We start from the raw sequence: 17,351 nt of genomic DNA on the forward strand, positions 1-17,351 counted from the left end.
TGGAGACACGCAGAATTGAGTACTCGTTCGGATTATTTATATGTCTATCAATTTCCAGCGGCATCGTCTGTATTTAGGAATCCGGCTCAATATCCTCCCCATCCAACTTATCTATATATCTACTTCGAGGCGAGCACAGTTAAGGCCCCCTCATGAACTGGCCCATTAACTCGTTCAAGAGACCAGAACCATTCAATTGGCACGTATTATTATTCTACCGTAGCCATCTGCGCGAGGAAGCTGTCCCATTCTCTCTCTCAAGCCAAAGCTATCTCTCTCTCCGGCTTCAGCAGGTCATCCATAAACCCCATTTGCCATGAGCTACAACCATTTACCTACGGTGAAAAAATGGCATTTCGAAAAAATAGGCGACATGAAATCGCAATTTTATATGCACTCCATCCTCGACACACTGTAAATCAACATTACACAAAATCAATACAGATATTTATCAGAAATGTTGATTGAATTATTTTAGAGCAAAAGTGTTACTTAAGCCTCATACCTTTAAACACAACAGTTATGATAGCTTAACAAAAATAAAAAAGAAATGCCACTGAAATTCTTGCAAAGAAACATCATGAGAAAAAGAAAATAAATAATAAATAAACGGAATGAAATCATGGAATCAGGTCAGATTATGCCCAGCTGAGAAATGATCAAATAAACAAAGTGAAGAAAAGGAGAAGAGGATATTAAAATAATATAAGTAAAGTAATATACGTATTCGTTTCTTCGCTTGCTTGCCTTGTGTGCCATTGTCACGAGAAGAGAAATGGACAAAAATTAAAAATTAAAAACAAAAATAATAAAAATAAAAAGTAGACTCATTGCAAAAGATGTAAACCAGCAAGTGTGTGAGACACAATTAACAATAATGTGTAATAATTTCACAACACCGGCCCAGTCGTATGGGGTTGTCCCCCCCCCAAAAAAGAGACAAAAAAAGTAAAAACTCTAGAAGAAAAGTGGTTCAGATATAATATCAGCCTTAGGAAAAAAAAAAAAAAAAATTAAAAGTCCACAATAGCAAAATCAACCCCAAAAACAAAGGAAACGGTCATCAAGAAACACTAAAACTAGAAGCCCGCGGCCTATCAACTGGCGATGATGTCTTAAGCTCGAGTGCTTCCGGTGTCGCCGTCGTTACTTCCGTACGCGTAGTCTCGCCAGAGCCACCTGTAATTTTCTCCCTCAACGTCTGCGCCGCCGTCAAACAATCAATATACGTCCGAAACTTCACAATCTCCCTCAGCAAATACGAGCTCTTCCGCTCCCAATTCGCCAGCGCCTTATTCGCGTTAGGGTGGCGGGGAGTGAAGGCCAGAGTCATCGCGGCACGCAGTTCGTTATGTCGCTGCAGCTCCTCCTCGACGTGTTTCACGTATTTGCGCAGCGTGGCGAGTTGTTCTTTTTCTGGGAGTGTGGATGCCATCATGCTTTGTTGCGGAGGGGTCCAGTCGCTGATGTGTATACGGTCGGCGGGGAGACGCGGGCGGATGTTGGATGGGTGGTCTAGGGAGCCACGGAAGGAGCTTTGGAAGCTTTGGCGGGTTGCAGAGGAGTTTGCGGTTTGTGGTGGTGGCGTTGGATGAGGGCCGCTGGAGGAGGAAGAGGGAGGGGCAGCGGTGCTTTCGGTGTTGCTGTTATTATGGACTAAAGCGCTGTTAATGACTGCAGTGCTCCAGCCGTATTCGATGTTACTGATGCCTCCAAATAGAGGCTCCTTGGATAACCTAGCGCTCCAATAGTTGGCGGATGAGACGAACTCCTTCACGATATCTGGCGTGCCTACTTGGAACAGGTGAACAGCGCCGGTGGGCAAGCTTAGAGCCCATACATGGGGTCGGGACTTTGAGTAGCCCGGTGACGGGAGGGCGCTGGCAATGGACTGGCGTAGAAGGAACTTCCACGTTTCCTCAGCGTTCTCTGTCCAATTCCCCCCACCGACGACAAGACCGCCATTCTGTCGCTGTTTCGGCTTCAGCCGCATGGACTTGCTTGAGGCGTTGAATGAAAACAATCTCATCCAACCGCGCTGTATCACGGCAAACGATTCATTCCAATTTCTATCTTTGGAGCGTTTATCGACTGAATCAAGATGATGTTTATGTTTGAGACTACCCTCCTTTGCCCACGGTGCACCCGCGAGCTCCAAGGTTTCATCCTCTAGAAGCGCCGCTGCACGTTCGGGATCCTCCATGCCGGACAGAGAATTAGCCGAGTCCTCGCGAATAATAGCATGACTCAAGGCATTGGCAAACCCAATGGACTGCTGATAGTCTCCTCGTGGAAATTCAGAACCTAGAGAATCCATCGACATAGATGTCAATGTCTTGCCAAGGGAATGCTTGCTCCACGTACTCGATGCCGATGGCGACCAAAGAGACGATTGATCATCGAGGCTTGTACGGCTTGAGCCGAAATGTGAAGTTGGATACAATCTCGGGCGAGACCTAGGTTTCGACGACCACCTTGCGGTTGACACTCGATTCTCCATGTGCCGACCTCGGGGGTGAATATCTGATCCGCTTTTGCTCAACGTGCTTGGTGTGCGACGAAGCATATTACCAGTCAGTGTTAGAAAGTTGTTCGAATGCTGTTGATGTTCTTCAGCTTCTGCAGTGGCGCCTCGCAGGGGTAATCTCTGTTTTTGGATAGAGTGATAAAAGTCTTTAAGAACGTTTTCAATTTGAAATTCCCAGCTTTTCTGTGTGCCCCGGTATGGCATAGAAACCAAGGGTCCCGAATCGCCGGAAGCAACATCAAGATTCTGGCTCGTGGAGATGGTGCATACAGAGTTCGTCCTGGGAGTGTCCTCAACAGGTTTTGAGAGGGTATTATTGGGAACATCCATATCTACTGAACCGTCGCCTCCATGTCGAATAGGCAACAGCGTAGGAGATTTTGCGACAAGCGGGCTAGAGTTCACGCTTGCTCCTTGAGTTTGGGTCTTGCTGGAAAGATTTCCAGGGTTTGCTCGTTCGAAAGCGTTCGGAGCAGCATCAGAAACAACCCTCTGGATAGTCGGCATAGTGTTCTTAATAAATTGACTGCGAGTCATTTTCTGCTCAATATCCGCCATGTGGAGATCGGTATTCAACAGGAGAAGAGAGTAGCATATTGTATGAACAACATCTACCAAAACGAAAGAAAAGATTATTAGTAAAATATAGCAGCCAAAACGACAATTTGAAGGGAAATGATTCTAACATACCTGTTGCCTTAAATCCATGCTCCGGATTACATTCACACCAACGCGATGAGAAAGCATCAAGAATCCTATCAACCTGTTGAGTTTCACCCTTTAGCGCAAGTCGCCCGCATAATCCTCTCAATGCCGCTAAGATATTCATATTTGACCAGTCAAAAAGTTCCATGTAAGCCTTTCTAACGGCTGACCGGTCTGGATTTCCAAGCCAAGCTGCAGCAGGTTCTTTGTCTGCGTCATGGTCGAGATCGTCGAATATCCTTTGGGCATGCTGTCTATCCTCCGCAGTAGGCTCCTCATTAATAGCAAGGCCAGTAGTTTCACCGTTGTTAGCATCGGTGGGTTTCTTCTCGGCTTGTATCTCCGTACGTAGCGGAGGCAGTGCCTGCGGCTTAGTATCTTTGTTTGTGTTTTCATCATCCGGGATTATAGGAGTGGTTGATGCAGTGTGATAGTTGGACACAGTTGATAGCGACGCCCGCGGAGACGTAACTGTCCCTTCCAGCGGTAGATCCAACTTGCCACGCCCATCAGCTAAATGTTCTACAGAAGAATCAGGCTCCAGCCAGGCCTTCTCATGCAGTTGCCTCGAAGGATGGGCATGATTATCCCCCGGTAGAATTTGAGGTTGCACAGATGACGAGCCGTGTTGAGTTTTCTGATCCGACACTGAAGTCGATAATGAAGTTGTAGTGGACGATTCATCAACTGCGCCGTGCCTGCTATGCGACGATTTCAGGTACGCCGGCAAAATTGAGTACGACGCACGGGAACTACTAGCACTCGTTTTCCCTGACGAATGTGAACCACTAGCGACTTCCGATGATTGTCCAACTGGCATTAGTTTCATGTGAGTTGGTGCATTGGGGCTAGTCATAGGCCGCCTGAATCTTTCACCAGAATACGAAAGACCGGTTCCCTCATTTCCACTGCTGCTATCCGCCAGGAAAGAATCATCATGGTCACGAGAAGGCACGTTAAGACTAAGTCCGGATTTGAAATTAAGCGAACTGGGTTTCCTTGGCTTCTTCCCACGTGGATTATGCTCCAAATCTCCACGTTTTGTTGCGTTGCCCTCATTCAGAGATCGTGGTTCACTGCCGGAAATCTCATTATCTGCATCGTCGACTACGGGGTCGTGATCCACCTGATGAGAGGGAGCGTTTGTTAAGAAAGGATCCATAACCTTCCTGAGACTGCTAACTGGACTAGGCTCTGGACCCAAATCGCCACGTAAATGATCAACCTTATAATGATCGGGTTTCGAACCGCTAAGAGTTTGGATATTAGGAGGAGGTAATTTCAATGGTGGCGGAACATGGTCTGGGATGGACTTCTTGCGGCGACGGAAGAAGGATGATGGCTTTTTGGTTATCACGGGGGTGTTTTCGCGGCTCGACATGTTGTTTCCTGGGGACGAGTACTTCTTTGTTTGTTTCTGGCCTTTGGAAGAATTCGGCGCACTTTGCTGCTGTTCTCTTTGCCGTCGGTGGGTCTCGTTTTCTTGGCTATATGAAGAGTCGGCTTCGGACTGGGATGGGGTTTGGGATTTTGAAGAGCCGCCACCAAAAACCCGCCGAAAAAACCCTGGTCGCTCTTTTGGGGCGGGTGGTGGTGGTGGTGGTGGGGTATTATTGACTGTTGGCTGAGGGGCAAAATAGGAAGTTTTATGGAATGCAACTGTTGGGCTAGGAGCAGGTTGGTGGTGGGGGTAGGTCGACATGGCCAGAGGGAAATCCGGTATTGGGTCACGATAGTGCCTCGACTCGGCTCTACGGCCTCGGATGGTAGCAGTTCCGAGGGTGTCTGAACGACCTTTCTTCGTATACATGCTCCTAGCCGATTTGCTGCTGCTCTTACGTGACAAGGCAGGAGCGCGGGAACTGCTGGGGACGGTTCTATTGTAAGGTAGTTCGCGCATCGGGGGTGAGTGGTTGCGTCGGGGGCCTACGGGAACACAAGGGGTGGGAGCTGCGTCGATGTCATCGTAATGAAACCCGTTGTAATGAACGAAATCTTCCAACCCACCTCGATTGTCAGTCAATGGCAGTGAGGGGTGGTGGTGGGATCCGTAATCAAAGCTGGCGGACCGTCGCTCCCGATACTGCCCTGGTCGACCACCAGCTATCATTTGATTAAAGTCAACGCTGGAGGAGCCACTGCTTCGACTGCTGGCTTTAGTGCCGACCCTGTTTGTTCGATGAGAAGGCTGTCGATCTGCAGCGTTTAGAGCGCGTTGAGCATCATACACCTTGCTGCGGGTACTCATACCTTCTCCAGCCCCACGAACACTGTCAATTCTCCGAAGACCAGGATGGTAGTTGGAACTGCTGTTACTTCGACGACCACGAGTAGATTGGCTAGAGTAGCGACCAACATTATCCTCTGAATGGGCTTCAACATCAGAAGAGATAGAAGAAGAGAAGGTGTGGCCCCGAGGTCGGCTAGCCCTCATAGAAGAGTAGCGTGTATATATGGTGTGAGCTTCTTGATCCAGGCTCGAACTGAACATACGGGGACTGTCAAGTGGGTCACAAACAGAGAACTGGTCCAGGGACAAAAGCATGTTATCCACCACTGACGTACGTGTAACATGCTTGGGGGACAGGGCTAGGTCATGGGTATCATGATCATCATCATCATCATCTCCGGAGTCCGGGTGGCCATGGTCATCAACATGGGTGAGATCGTCTAGAAATGTTTCGCGGAGAGGGGGCCGCAGGACCAAATCTCCCTTTCGCACGTTTCTATATTTGTTGCTCTGAGACGGTGGTGTACGCGGAGGTGACTCGCCAGAGTACGTGTTGTACATTTGGGGAGCTCTAGAGGAAGAGGAATATGTAGGCATGGCTCGTTTCGGAGCTCTTGGGTATTCCAAAGTCATATGGTTTGTGTTTCTGGGTGCGGGTCCGGGTTGCGAGAGTTGCAGGCATAAGCATACAGTCAATCCATGCCAGCAAATTTCCAAGTTACGTTACTTGCAGAAAGAAAGAGCCCAAGCCAGCGATTGGAAGCTGTTTGGAGCTATTTTTGGCCCTCTTCTCCAACGCAGGCTTCTTTGTCAAATCCTGGGACCCAGTGCTTTACTCAAAGAAAAAGCGAAGCGTCCTTTACAAAAAGAGAATAAAATCGCCGAGGCAAATTGATGGTAGTCAAGTGAGAGAATGCGGTCGCATTGTTCCGTGTCTAGATGTACGAAAATGGACTGCAAAGATTTCAGGTGTTTGAAGCAATCCCCAGGCAAGGGCGGAGAGGAGAAGCAATGATGCAGGCGTAGCGGAGGCAGAGCGGCTTATAATTCGAAGAGGGATGCTACAACAACGGAGACCTTTGACACAGAGTGGAAACCTGCTAATTATTATTATTAACTAATGTCAGCAAATGCAGAATGGAAGCTTAGTGGACCCAATTGACCTCAAGCAGAGAGTAGAAACAAAAATAGAAATAAAGAGCAGAGGCTAATGGGGTTGGAATGAGGGAAGGGACGGAGGTGAGGCGATTGTTTGAGGGCAAAAGAGAGAAAGGCCTCACTTTTCGCGGGTTGCAGGTATATAATTTGTTGGCGAGAACCCGCAGCTACATGTACGGACTATGTAGGTCTAGGTTGCCGAGCGAGTGAGATGTCTGGTTGCGGCTGGACGAGTGGACGGAGGAAGCGGAGTGAGGAGGCGGTAGAACAAGCAACAAAGGAAGCGCTGGTCCGCGAATGGTCGCTAGATACGTTGGCTGGCAAAAGATATCCCTTGGAGCAACGGGATGGCCCCTCTCCCAAGGGCCCACAGAAAGCGAAGCACGGATAAAAAAAAAGGAGTATGGAGCGGGTTGGTTCCTTCAATGCTCTGGAAGCATTGACAGATAACTCAGGCTGAGGTTAGGTTAATTCAGGTAAGGGAAGGGTGAGGTGGTGGTTCTCTCGAGCAAGAAGAACAAAAAGAGTTGTGGTTGGGTTGGTTGGGAGAAGAAGTCAATCAATAATAATAATAATGGGCTGGGTAAGCCGCAAGACAGACACTCCAACAAACCATTATTAATATTGAAGTGAAGAACCGTTTTAGCAAAGACGATCCGATCATCGATCCACGGCCAAGGGTCAGAGTCAGCCAGGTTCCACGTTGGGGCAGGGGACCGCAAGCGTGTATGAGACTTGAGAGACTCGAGAGTCGAGAGGAGGCTGGAGCCAGATCGTTGTGGAGAGTCGGGTCGTTTGACTCGTTGGAGCAGAAGAACAGCAGCAGAAGTGTGCCAGAACTTCCACGAAGAGGAGAAGAAGCCGGTGTTTCAGCCGCGTTGCGAACTGGCGACGAGACGAAGAAGAGAAAACACTACGCCGGACGGGGACTAGCGCGATTCCGACCAGGTCGTGGCAGGGCTTGGCCAGGCTTGGCAGTCAGGTGAATCAGGGGTTGGCCAATCACAGCTCGGAATCAGCAATCCATACGCCTGGGAAACTTATGCGGGAGATGAGAGACTAGGCTGCTTCTAGTTAGTCCCTTTACTAACCCCAAGCTCCACCACGGGTCCCAGACAAAAAGTACTCCGTACTACTACTGTTCATGTACTGCGTATGTACTCCGTACATGTACATGTAAGTACCAGTCTAACCACCAACAGCATCAAGGGCAAGAGGGCAACGACGTTGTTCCACACCAGTCAGTCACCGACCACACCCTACAGTTGACAGTTGTCTGAACTTAACCCAGGCTGCTGTGGACGGAGCTATCACTCACTTACTGACTCCTGCTACAGGTTGTGCTAGCTAGGTAGCGTTGCAGATTCCAGGATATTTAATTATTTAGCTAATTGATTCCACGTCTATAGTTCCCCTCCATAAGCAAGTGTTCGTCCTTGGTGTCCCATATTCTTTTGCCTCTGCAAAAACCTCTCTGCAAAAACATCTCTCCAGAGATACCTTACCTTACCTACCTAAGTACCCAGCCATTCTCTGCGAATATGGTGCGTGCTGCTACTGCACTGCACTGCCAACACCTCTCCTTCTGCCCCTGCTGCTCCTCCTGCTAGAAGTGGAGCACATCCATGGATCTGACAGAGATGATAGAATAATAATCAGCAGCGTTGCAACATCACTACCCTGCCCGGAGTTTACCCTCCATGCATGCCCAGCCGTGTATGCATGGACACGTAGATACGCAGTATGTGTGCCCAGGCCATATCCATACAAGGATTCCACCAGCAGTTGCATGGAGTAATGCAATTCGCCATCAAGAAATACGGAGCATTTATCTCCCTTCCGTCTTTAGCCCCCTTTGCCCAGGACTGGAAATCTCCCGATAAGTCTCCTATCCATGTATGGAGTACGGAGTACATCCATGGTAATATGCTAATTACGCATTTATTCAAGGTAATCTGCACATTTAAGACGTTGGGTAATAATTTCCCCTTAGTTCTCACTTCTTCCTTTTTGAATATTTCTTATCTATTCCCTCCTCTCCCCTTTCCTCCCTTCAAAATAAACCAAATCTTTCGCAATTCACTACTTAAATGAATTTGTTTAACCAGCAACCGTATAGATGGCAATCTGCCCTCCCGCTTGATTGAGCTGAGAAATCCCGCTGCATCTTGAGAAATTCTCCGTCCAGGGACTACGTATGTAGCCTTTTTTTAAGAAGAAAAAGGAAGACGAAGGAAAGGCCCAGGGAAAAAAAACAACCCACCGAGTAGAATACGTGGATAGATGATAGATCCTTCTCGACTTTTACATAAATTTAATTAAGTACGGTAGTGCGCTGCTGCTAACTCTTACATGATGTAGCCTCTTTCCCACCATGGCGGCTGGTGCTGGTATGGTATCTAGATGAATTCATATCTAAGGATAACGTTATGCATTTCGTTTACATATAAATGTGTGTATCAACAGGGTTATATAGCCCAGTTTATTCTCCCGTTCTCGAGGGAAATAGAGTGGAATGGAAGCATGACACCTTTTTTCCTTCCGGGTCTACATCTAACATTCTACATTCAACATATTCTTTACAAGCGTGCCATTTCATGACATCATTGAAAGAGTACATAACATATTGGCCAGGGAAAGAAGAAGACTAAGGAAAAAAAGAAGAGTCGATGAACAAGACGCGAGAAACGCTGGAGGTTCAACTATCTGCTGACTAGTTGTGATTGATGCGATTGGGCTTCGAAAGACTTTGCAGCCGGGCTGGAATGAGATAAATGAGAAATGGCAATATGAATGACGCTCCAAATTATTCCGTTCTCTCCTTCTATCTCTTTTACTGAGACAAAAATTAGTAGATATATCAAAGCCTGTCAATGCCATGACGGGGAAAGGTTTTTTTCTCTCAAGTAGCCCCGTATACTAACCACAAGAGATCAATCAGCATGAACACGATAGAGCGCCAAATTCGTTGTTATATCTTCTTTCTCAAACTGCAAATTACTCCGTTCAGCTGAAGCTGGTTAAATATTTTTATACGATAAAACATAACATGTTTACTCCATCGCGGCTAATAGGCGACCTTCCCAACCCCCGCATCAAGCCTCCAGTCAATGACAAACTCCATCGCGCTAAGCAGCGCCACAGGCGCGAGTTAACCAAAACTCCATCGTGGCCCAATTCAATCAGCAAAACAACAATCAAACAACAATCAATCCCCCGACGCTACCCTAAACGAGGGCTGCTGTTATATCAACCTCCTTCCTTCTCTTCCATCCGAATCTCTACCTAACCAGCCCTCCTATACACCCCCCCCCGCCACTGTCAGAACCTCCATCACGAGGGGCCATGAACCCTCATATCTCAGTACCCCGGCAGCATGCCGGCCCAGCCAACTTCGGCAGCACAGCTCCGCGGCGGGAATCGTCGATACGCATGCCCAGATTTTTCCGGAGGTGAGAAATTCTTTCTCTTCTTCGTTTATCTATCCGTCGTGCTATAAATTGGTGGTTTTATGATCCCTAGCAGGGGATTGTCTCAATTCAAGGATGGAAACCGGAAAAAACGAAATGAAAAACAGAGCTATTCAACGGCAAACAACATGTCACCGGATGCGGGGAACTATACCTACCTAACGCTAACGGCATCTATATATTCTATAAACAGGCTATTTAAATTCCCGCAGATGGATTTTGAAATGGCGATTTGGGAAATGACGTCGCTGCTTATTGCGCCTAAAAAGGTGTTCAAGTCTATGTATTATCATGTCAGTATTTTTATACGTTTCTTTTTCTTTATACGCCCTCGCTGCTGCTGGGGGTCTATCTCCTTCCTCTTCCGATTCATAATATACAAAACATAATACAGCTAACAGGAGACCTCACTGGCACAGAAACGTAAATATACCTATCTATATCCTAACATATTACCTTCGAACAAACTAACCTAGGCAAAACCGCATCCAGAAACGAAAAACACTTGGCACCGCCCCGATCCCTCCTTTACATACCTACTTTCCTTCTTCCTCCTCCTCACAGCCCTTGCCTGGGGTCTAGCATACACCCCATCATTCGGCGCCATAGTCCGATTATCCTTCCTCTTCATATTCGTCCACTTCATCGGCTCCTCGCTCCTCGTCTCGACACTAACATATTTCTTCATTGGCCGGCTGTTTGGACCAGGTGGGCCGGCCGCGAGAATCGGCGAGTGGAGGGGTGGCAGGACTATACTGGGGAGGACGAGACGGCGCGGCGCGGCGGGCGGGTTATTTGCGCAACCTGGTGAGAAGGAGCAGGTTGAGTTTGGATATTGTTTTGATGTGCGTGCCTGCATTCCATTGCGTTCCATCCTCATCTTCCCCACGCATTTCTTTTTGTTTTGTTGGTTGGTTGGCTCCTTCGGGACGTTAATTTTGGTTTAACACAACTGTCGGAGTTTTAGGTATCGAACCGCGCCTTCTTCCCACTCTACCTCCATCTATACGTTCTGCAGTTCCTCCTGCTTCCAATCCTCACACGGAAAAACTCCTCCGCCTCAGAATCATCACCCAGTACACTTGCCACGGTCCTCGGAAACACACTGTACCTCTCCGCGCTGACATATTACACCTACATCACTTTCCTGGGTTATAACGCCCTGCCATTTCTCCACCATACGGAACTATTACTTGCTCCCATTCTTATTCTTGCAGCACTGTGGCTGGTTAGTCTGATAGTGGGCTGGGGGATAGTGGGGCAGGGGATGGCTGTGGAAGGGTTGTTTTGGGGGGTATGAAAGCGTTTTAATGAACCATTCTTGACAAACGATGTGCCATGAAAATGGGGCCGGTCTGTGATGGGCTTTTTTTGGTGGGATTGAACAAGAAGAAGAAAAAGAAGAAGGAGAAGGAGAAGAAGAGAACATGAAGAATGCGTACCTCGAAAGAAAAGAAGGGATGGGTGCAAGAGAGGCAAAGCATTGAACTATGAAAGTATGAATATCTGCCGCTGGTGCGTGCCCAAACTAACGGATACTAGTGTTTCCATATCTCCCTGGGTGTGCGATAGATGCATGTACCCTATGCTATGTATTCCCATTTATTCCTAATAGGGGATCAAGTACTTACTACTTGCTTTTGTGCGTTTTAAATTTTCTATTATTTAGCTGGGTTGGCGGCGTATCTTTCTTGGTTTTTGATTTTGAAATTCTATTATTACATTACAAACCCAACTAGCCCGGCGGCTATGGTCATATATTCTTGTCTTATTGTTTTGTCGAATAGATCAAGTCGGAACTACAGTGTAGCAACTGACCTCAATTGACTTTCTTATGGTCAACTAATACACACCTGTGCATCGCCACTAGATGATGGCTACTTCGTTGCACAGGAGGCTACCACGGAGCTTGGAAAACTTCGTTAACCAAACCCCAAGGGGCTCTTGGGAAGCGTCAAGTTAGGCGCAGTGGGTATGTAGCTGAGTCCCTAACGACTCCACGTCACCATAATTCGTCGTTGGGGCGAAAAAACCACAACGGAAAATTAAGTGAGGGCTTCGAAGAAGATATTGCAGACAGGAAGAGAGAGGAGAGGAAAAGTCTAATAATGACGACGTAGGGTTCGCAATGATCCCTCCTGACCAAAAAATATATATATTCAATTTGGCTACATTTGTCCCCTCTCGCCCTTCCCGGCCCTTCCCCCTATTCTCCTTTTTCATATAATCCCAGTATAAAAGGGTGGCTGCTATGGGGGCGGAAGTTTTTCGTATGAATGAAAGCTCGCATTTCCCATCCATAGTTAACTATATCACCAAAAACCAATAACGGAAAAATGCTAGCCAAGAAAAATATAACCATGATGATTAAAAGGCAACAGTGGAACCGCGCCTCGAACGGAGTGAGATGAGTGATAAACCAACCTCCAGGAAAACGATGGAAAATCTTTCATTTGTGATGTGTATTTAAATTTAGAATAATTGGAGGAAAAGAAGCCGGAAGGAGAATAAAAATGTAAACCGGAACGGGGATAGAAGATTTAACACAGCACAACCAAAGGATGCAAGATAACGTCATAAAAGCTCTCTGACGCAGCAAAGCGTGCAGGGAAGCATGAGATGTATGAAAGATTCCAAAAGCAAAAAAAAAAAAAAAAAAAAAAAAAAAAAAAAAAAAAAAAAAAGAGGGGAGTTGGGGTGGGAAACTAGAGAACGCGGCGTATAATCATTTCTTCTTCGGTGCTCCCTTCTTCGCCGCAGGACCCAGCGCAGCAGCCCGCAACTTCGCTTCCCTCTCCTTCGCCTCGGTCCTCTCGCGCTCCCGCTCCTCCCGCTCCTCCCTTTCAGCCTCCTTGCGTGCCCTCTCCGCCTCACGACGCTCTTTGACAAGAGCCAGGCGGGCGAGATCAGCACGGGCCTCCTCAGTCTTGCCCTCCGCGTGCAGCTTCATATACCGCTCGCGCGCCTGCTGGGCCTGGATAGCTTCCCTCTCCCTACGGGAGAGTTGTGACATATCGCCCGATCTAGCCGCGGTGGATGTAGCTTCCCCGTTGGCCACGGGTCCCTTTGCGGCTTGCGAGCGCGATTTGGCGGTATGGTTGGGATTAGCGGGCATGTCGTCGTCGTCGTCGCCGTCGTCGTCGTCTTCATCCTCGTCATCGGATGGGGGCAGGTCGCCCGGGGTGACTTTGTTCTTTTTGGCAATGGCGGCCTCCTTTCGAGCTCTGGCGGCTGCTTTGCGTTCTTCGCGGGTCATCTCTTGTGCAGTGGTAGAGTGGCTAGGGCCTGATTCCCCTCCGGATTCTTCCTCAGATTCCTCTTCGGAACCCTCTTCTGAATCTTCTGATGACTCATCTACTATATCGTTTGGGTCCTAGAAAGATGATGCCACCTTAGCTAGGACTCTCATGGAAACTTTGAGCGGGGTTGGGTGTAAATGACTCAAAAAGGTTGAATTTCGCAAGGGAAGGAAAGAGAATATGTGTACCCGCCACATGCCCATAGGGTTTCCATCTTTATCTAAAGGTTGGAGATTACGGCTGAAGTGTTTACCTCCTAAATAAGCAGTGAAAATAGAGTCAATGTCATGTCCAACAAGTTATGTATGGGCAGGTAGTTTGGAGAGCAAAATATATATACCTCCGCGAGTTGGTTTACTAAATTTTCCTCCACGTCCACGGGGAGCCATATTGACAATTTATGATAGATTGCACGGAAGGAGTACGATAGAGATAGTAGAGTAAATGGAGGGGGGTGGGTGCCCGTGAAGAATGTTGGTGGACAACTAAGAGCGAGCGAGCGAGCGAGGGGTAGAAAATGAGGCGCTTGGATTGAATGCGGGGCGTTTTGGGAGCAATTTGAGGGGGGGAATTTGGCTGGGTGAAAAGCTGGAATACAGGTTTTGAGTATAGTTAACTATAGGAGTTGGATCGGCAATATCCTCTCACGAGTATTCTCAGCTTCGAATAGCAAAGCAAGAGGATATGTCTATAGCTATAGAGAGTAGAAGAAAAATGGAGACAGTTTTGTCGTTTGTCGACGGAACTTTGAGCTTCATAAAATAATATTAATAAGTCTTCACAGTTTGAACATGAGCTTTGGGTTCAATTTAGGCTCAACCATACTCTCAACTTATTCGCACCCCATTTAAAATACCCCCATACTCTAACTAATCCACCCTCACTCCTGGATGAAGTTGTACACAAGAGACTTGCTTGTAGCGTAGCGATATGTAGGTTTTTAATGGGGGCTACCATGTCTCTAATTACTTAAGGAAATATTAATTGATTTCAAAGTATTTAAAACGATGGGCATATCTTGTAATGGGGCTTGTTCAACGATTCCAGCATCAGAGCCACGCCAAACATCAGCACCATTCTGACTCAGCAAGACGCGCGCGCATGTGACCTCCTACCTCGTTCGTCTTATTCCCATATAGTTACTTACTTTTGTACTCTGTAGATCTTTTCACGACTTCACCACAAAGTGTCAAGAAGAACGAACGTGTCTGAGCGTGAAATGGAGGACGGAGATTTGCAGCTTTCTATGAGCTTGCTCTGTTGTCACCTTCCTCTGAACACCATGTTTCAATTCATTTTTCTATTTTACTTCACGAACGCCGTATCTATCTAGTCCCTCGCTCAATGCTCATATCAAACATATAAACATCTCGTGTTTTATTATAAACAAAGATTTGAGCCACGAAACAGCAAAAGGGCATAGGGAAATGGAAACAATTTACACCGCCGTCGTACTTGAAAAAGTGAACTGCAAACATGGTTTTGTGTGTGCGAATGAAACAATAAAAGAGAACTCTGTCTAATCCTATACGTGAAACACATTATTTCTCACAATGAAAGAATCGACTAATATTCCTCAGACCTTCGCCAGCAATACTGGTCCCGTAACTGAAAGCCTTGCACAAATCAATACCGTGGCCCCTACAAGCATCGAAGCGCCGCCAAAAATTTGTGCATACAAATAGTCGCCATTATTCATTTGAATTAAAGCCCCTGCAATTGGCGATCCCGTTAATGAAGCGAAGCTCACAACACTTAGAATCATACCGAATCGGATACCGGTCTTTTTCAGATCAGGGGACAAAGATGACAAGCTTGCAGGAAACAATGACTGGATTCCTGCTGCGAAGAATCCATATAAAACGGAGAATGCATCCACCCCGTTGATGTCTTTAATCCCTGTCCAGCCGAATATCAAGATACTTGAGATAAGGCTAAACGGGATTAGAGCATTGAATGGCCCTGTATAGTAGTCTGATACGAAATTCGGTATAAGTCGGCCAATAAATCCGACGCCGTTCAGCATTAACAAAAGATCTATCGACTTCTCTCGTGAAAGGCCGATGACATTGCGGCCAAAGCTACTGAGGTAGAAAAATGCAACGTATAGTCCCCAGAAATTGAGGAACATAGCAATTGCAAACAAAGAGTACTTCGTCTCCTTAAAGGCAGACCAGTCGAAAAATGGCCCGCTCTTTCGAGGTGGGATTCGTGGTCGCAGCCATATGAAGCAGGGAGTCAACGTGGCGAGAGTGAAGAAGCCCAAAACTCGGATCGTCCAGGCATATCCGATGCGAGGGAGCAATGACAATACGATTGCGGGGAAAATGAGGCCTCCAGTCGCAGAGCCGGTGGCACCGATTGCCAGAGCAATTGCTCGCTTGGAAGTGAAATATGTTGGCATTAATGCTATTGTAGGGCAGAAAAGCAGCCCGCACCCGAGACCCATGCACAGCCCTTGGGAAAGGAAAAGTTGCCAATATGTCGTGGTTAGTGAAGTCATGAAGATTCCAATAATTAGAATTGTCGCGCCTGCCGTCCACACAACCTTGAAATATCCAGCGTCGGTTGCACGGCCTGAGAAGGTTCCGATGAAGAAGAGAAGGAATATCTGAATGCTTCCCACCCAAGATATATCTGATGGCACCCGCTGCAGGGATGTCGTGTAGTGTTGTTGGAACACACCGAAGCTATTGATATACCCCCAGGTATTGCAAATGACCAGATGGCTCAAACCCGCTTGGAGCCAGGCATTGAAGCCTCCGTCAGGTGGGGGGCCAGGATCCATTCCGGAGTCTTTTGTCCGAACGAGCGAAAGTGTCTTCTCTAACACACCCTCTTGATAGATCGGACCTGCGACAGTCTGCGTGGGGGATAGCCTGGGCGAGACGCACGTAATTGGAAGGTCGTCATCGTACTCGGGACTAGAGAAGGCCTGTGACGCAATATTGGGGCCGGGCGCTTTTTCGAGGTCCGTTGGGGGACTAATGTCTGGGTGGGATTTCTCCATCCTCTCGAGACTCCTGAGGGTTTGAATGACTGGTCTGTTACCGCTTTATATTCATCAATATCGGACTGCGTGGAAAGAATCGTCAAGGACTTGGACTATTTCGGACAAGACTCTTTGTCCCTGGACGAAAAGTCTGGATGCTTTTTCAAGGCCAAACAAGGCGACTCAGGTGCAAATTAATAAATGATCGCGTCCCGGTACATGAGCTTAGGAACTCGACTTTTCTTCTTGAGGATAACGATATCGATTCAGGATTACTCCTCCTCTGAGGTGTTATACTAATGCTTATATTAATTATGCTTGTGGGGGAATCTATGACTCAATTATTAACTGTTAGGGGATTCCAAGCAGATATAGCCCATAGGCAAAGCTTCTGTGGAAATGGGACCTGAGGACGGAACACACCTTAAAAGGAATGTCTATTGAAAGAGAGAACCAAAGGGCGCACACGAAAATGGTCAATCGAACGCGCAACGTAGGGGAGCGGCTCCCTGGGCTGTTGATATGAATTTTCTATCCAAAAGGGCCCGAGGCTGGTGGAATTGTATTGTCTGTCTGACCGCTGCAGCAAAACGGGGCGATGATAAAAGAAGAGAAAAAGAAAGAAAGAAAGAAAACAGAGGTAAAGAGTGCGGATTTTGTCTATGTCTATATGTCCCTACAACACTATTGCATATGCGAAGGTTTCGATATTCAACAATGGAAGATATCTAATATTAAGAGCAGGACGGAAGGGAGGAATATATTAATAGTAACGGCTTCCTAATCAGCTCCAGCAAGGGGGGAAATATCCTCGCTTCTGAGATACTAGGAGAGAAGGAGCGAGCAAGAACGAGCCCTTCGACAACAGTCATAAAAACCAGAAGCCGAAAATTGGAATCTTTATCTTTATTTTTTATTTTACCTTTAAAGACAGACACTAAAAAACGGGAAAAAGTCTTCTTCGTAGGTT

The 17,351-nt window shown here is 47.2% G+C and overlaps 5 protein-coding genes across 7 annotated transcripts; 2 read left to right on the plus strand and 3 right to left on the minus strand.

Annotated features, from left to right (window-relative positions):
• Positions 1–34: 34 nt before the first annotated feature.
• On the minus strand, positions 35–7,498 carry BDCG_05379. Of its 2 annotated transcripts, none has more exons than XM_045421050.1 (3): positions 6,743–7,498; positions 3,218–6,559; positions 35–3,138 (listed from the first exon to the last, which is right to left on the minus strand). In XM_045421050.1, exons 2-3 carry the CDS (start codon positions 6,093–6,095, stop codon positions 1,064–1,066), a joined length of 4,953 nt encoding a protein of 1,650 aa, XP_045281239.1. In that variant the 5' UTR covers positions 6,096–6,559; positions 6,743–7,498; the 3' UTR covers positions 35–1,063. The 2 variants fall into 2 exon arrangements, with proteins under 2 accessions (XP_045281239.1, XP_045281238.1); XM_045421049.1 differs by having other exon boundaries at positions 3,218–6,562.
• BDCG_05380 (uncharacterized protein) lies at positions 6,832–9,023 on the plus strand (the record flags this gene model as incomplete). The annotated part of the gene is made up of 5 exons (XM_045421051.1): positions 6,832–6,932; positions 7,267–7,602; positions 7,823–7,860; positions 8,030–8,361; positions 8,982–9,023. 5 exons carry the CDS (start codon positions 6,832–6,834, stop codon positions 9,021–9,023), a joined length of 849 nt encoding a protein of 282 aa, XP_045277021.1.
• Positions 9,024–9,478: 455 nt separating this feature from the next.
• On the plus strand, positions 9,479–12,667 carry BDCG_05381. 2 transcript variants are annotated; one of them, XM_045421053.1, is made up of 6 exons: positions 9,695–10,072; positions 10,284–10,383; positions 10,510–10,513; positions 10,583–10,935; positions 11,058–11,586; positions 11,633–12,223. In XM_045421053.1, the coding sequence occupies exons 1-5, from the start codon at positions 9,966–9,968 to the stop codon at positions 11,388–11,390; spliced, it is 897 nt and encodes a 298-aa protein (XP_045281240.1). In that variant the 5' UTR covers positions 9,695–9,965; the 3' UTR covers positions 11,391–11,586; positions 11,633–12,223. The 2 variants fall into 2 exon arrangements, with proteins under 2 accessions (XP_045277022.1, XP_045281240.1); XM_045421052.1 differs by having other exon boundaries at positions 9,479–10,072; positions 11,058–12,667.
• Positions 11,744–14,403, minus strand: BDCG_05382 (uncharacterized protein). The gene is made up of 4 exons (XM_045421054.1): positions 14,215–14,403; positions 13,730–14,141; positions 13,578–13,645; positions 11,744–13,463 (listed from the first exon to the last, which is right to left on the minus strand). The coding sequence occupies exons 2-4, from the start codon at positions 13,776–13,778 to the stop codon at positions 12,816–12,818; spliced, it is 765 nt and encodes a 254-aa protein (XP_045277023.1). The 5' UTR covers positions 13,779–14,141; positions 14,215–14,403; the 3' UTR covers positions 11,744–12,815.
• A 45-nt stretch (positions 14,404–14,448) lies between these two features.
• BDCG_05383 (MFS monocarboxylate transporter) lies at positions 14,449–17,305 on the minus strand. The gene is made up of 2 exons (XM_045421055.1): positions 16,805–17,305; positions 14,449–16,711 (listed from the first exon to the last, which is right to left on the minus strand). Exon 2 carries the CDS (start codon positions 16,397–16,399, stop codon positions 14,966–14,968), a length of 1,434 nt encoding a protein of 477 aa, XP_045277024.1. The 5' UTR covers positions 16,400–16,711; positions 16,805–17,305; the 3' UTR covers positions 14,449–14,965.
• Positions 17,306–17,351: the final 46 nt, after the last annotated feature.

The sequence above is a fragment of the Blastomyces dermatitidis genome, assembly GCF_000003525.1.
Source record: "Blastomyces dermatitidis ER-3 genomic scaffold supercont1.5, whole genome shotgun sequence".
NCBI lineage: Eukaryota > Fungi > Ascomycota > Eurotiomycetes > Onygenales > Ajellomycetaceae > Blastomyces > Blastomyces dermatitidis.

Bases quoted from the DNA above. Each gene is read 5' to 3' on its own strand.
- BDCG_05379 (XM_045421050.1), bottom strand. From the start codon at position 6,095: ATGACTTTGGAATACCCAAGAGCTCCGAAACGAGCCATGCCTACATAT. The intron at 3,139-3,217 runs GTATGTTAGAAT...TCGTTTTGGTAG, and splicing joins GCATGGATTTAAGGCAACAG to ATGTTGTTCATACAATATGC.
- BDCG_05381 (XM_045421052.1), top strand. From the start codon at position 9,966: ATGAACCCTCATATCTCAGTACCCCGGCAGCATGCCGGCCCAGCCAAC. The intron at 10,073-10,283 runs GTGAGAAATTCT...TTCTATAAACAG, and splicing joins ATGCCCAGATTTTTCCGGAG to GCTATTTAAATTCCCGCAGA. The intron at 10,936-11,057 runs GTGCGTGCCTGC...TCGGAGTTTTAG, and splicing joins AGTTTGGATATTGTTTTGAT to GTATCGAACCGCGCCTTCTT.
- BDCG_05382 (XM_045421054.1), bottom strand. From the start codon at position 13,778: ATGGCTCCCCGTGGACGTGGAGGAAAATTTAGTAAACCAACTCGCGGA. The intron at 13,646-13,729 runs GTATATATATTT...CTGCTTATTTAG, and splicing joins TAGTAAACCAACTCGCGGAG to GAGGTAAACACTTCAGCCGT. The intron at 13,464-13,577 runs GTACACATATTC...TCATCTTTCTAG, and splicing joins ACCCTATGGGCATGTGGCGG to GACCCAAACGATATAGTAGA.
- BDCG_05383 (XM_045421055.1), bottom strand. From the start codon at position 16,399: ATGGAGAAATCCCACCCAGACATTAGTCCCCCAACGGACCTCGAAAAA.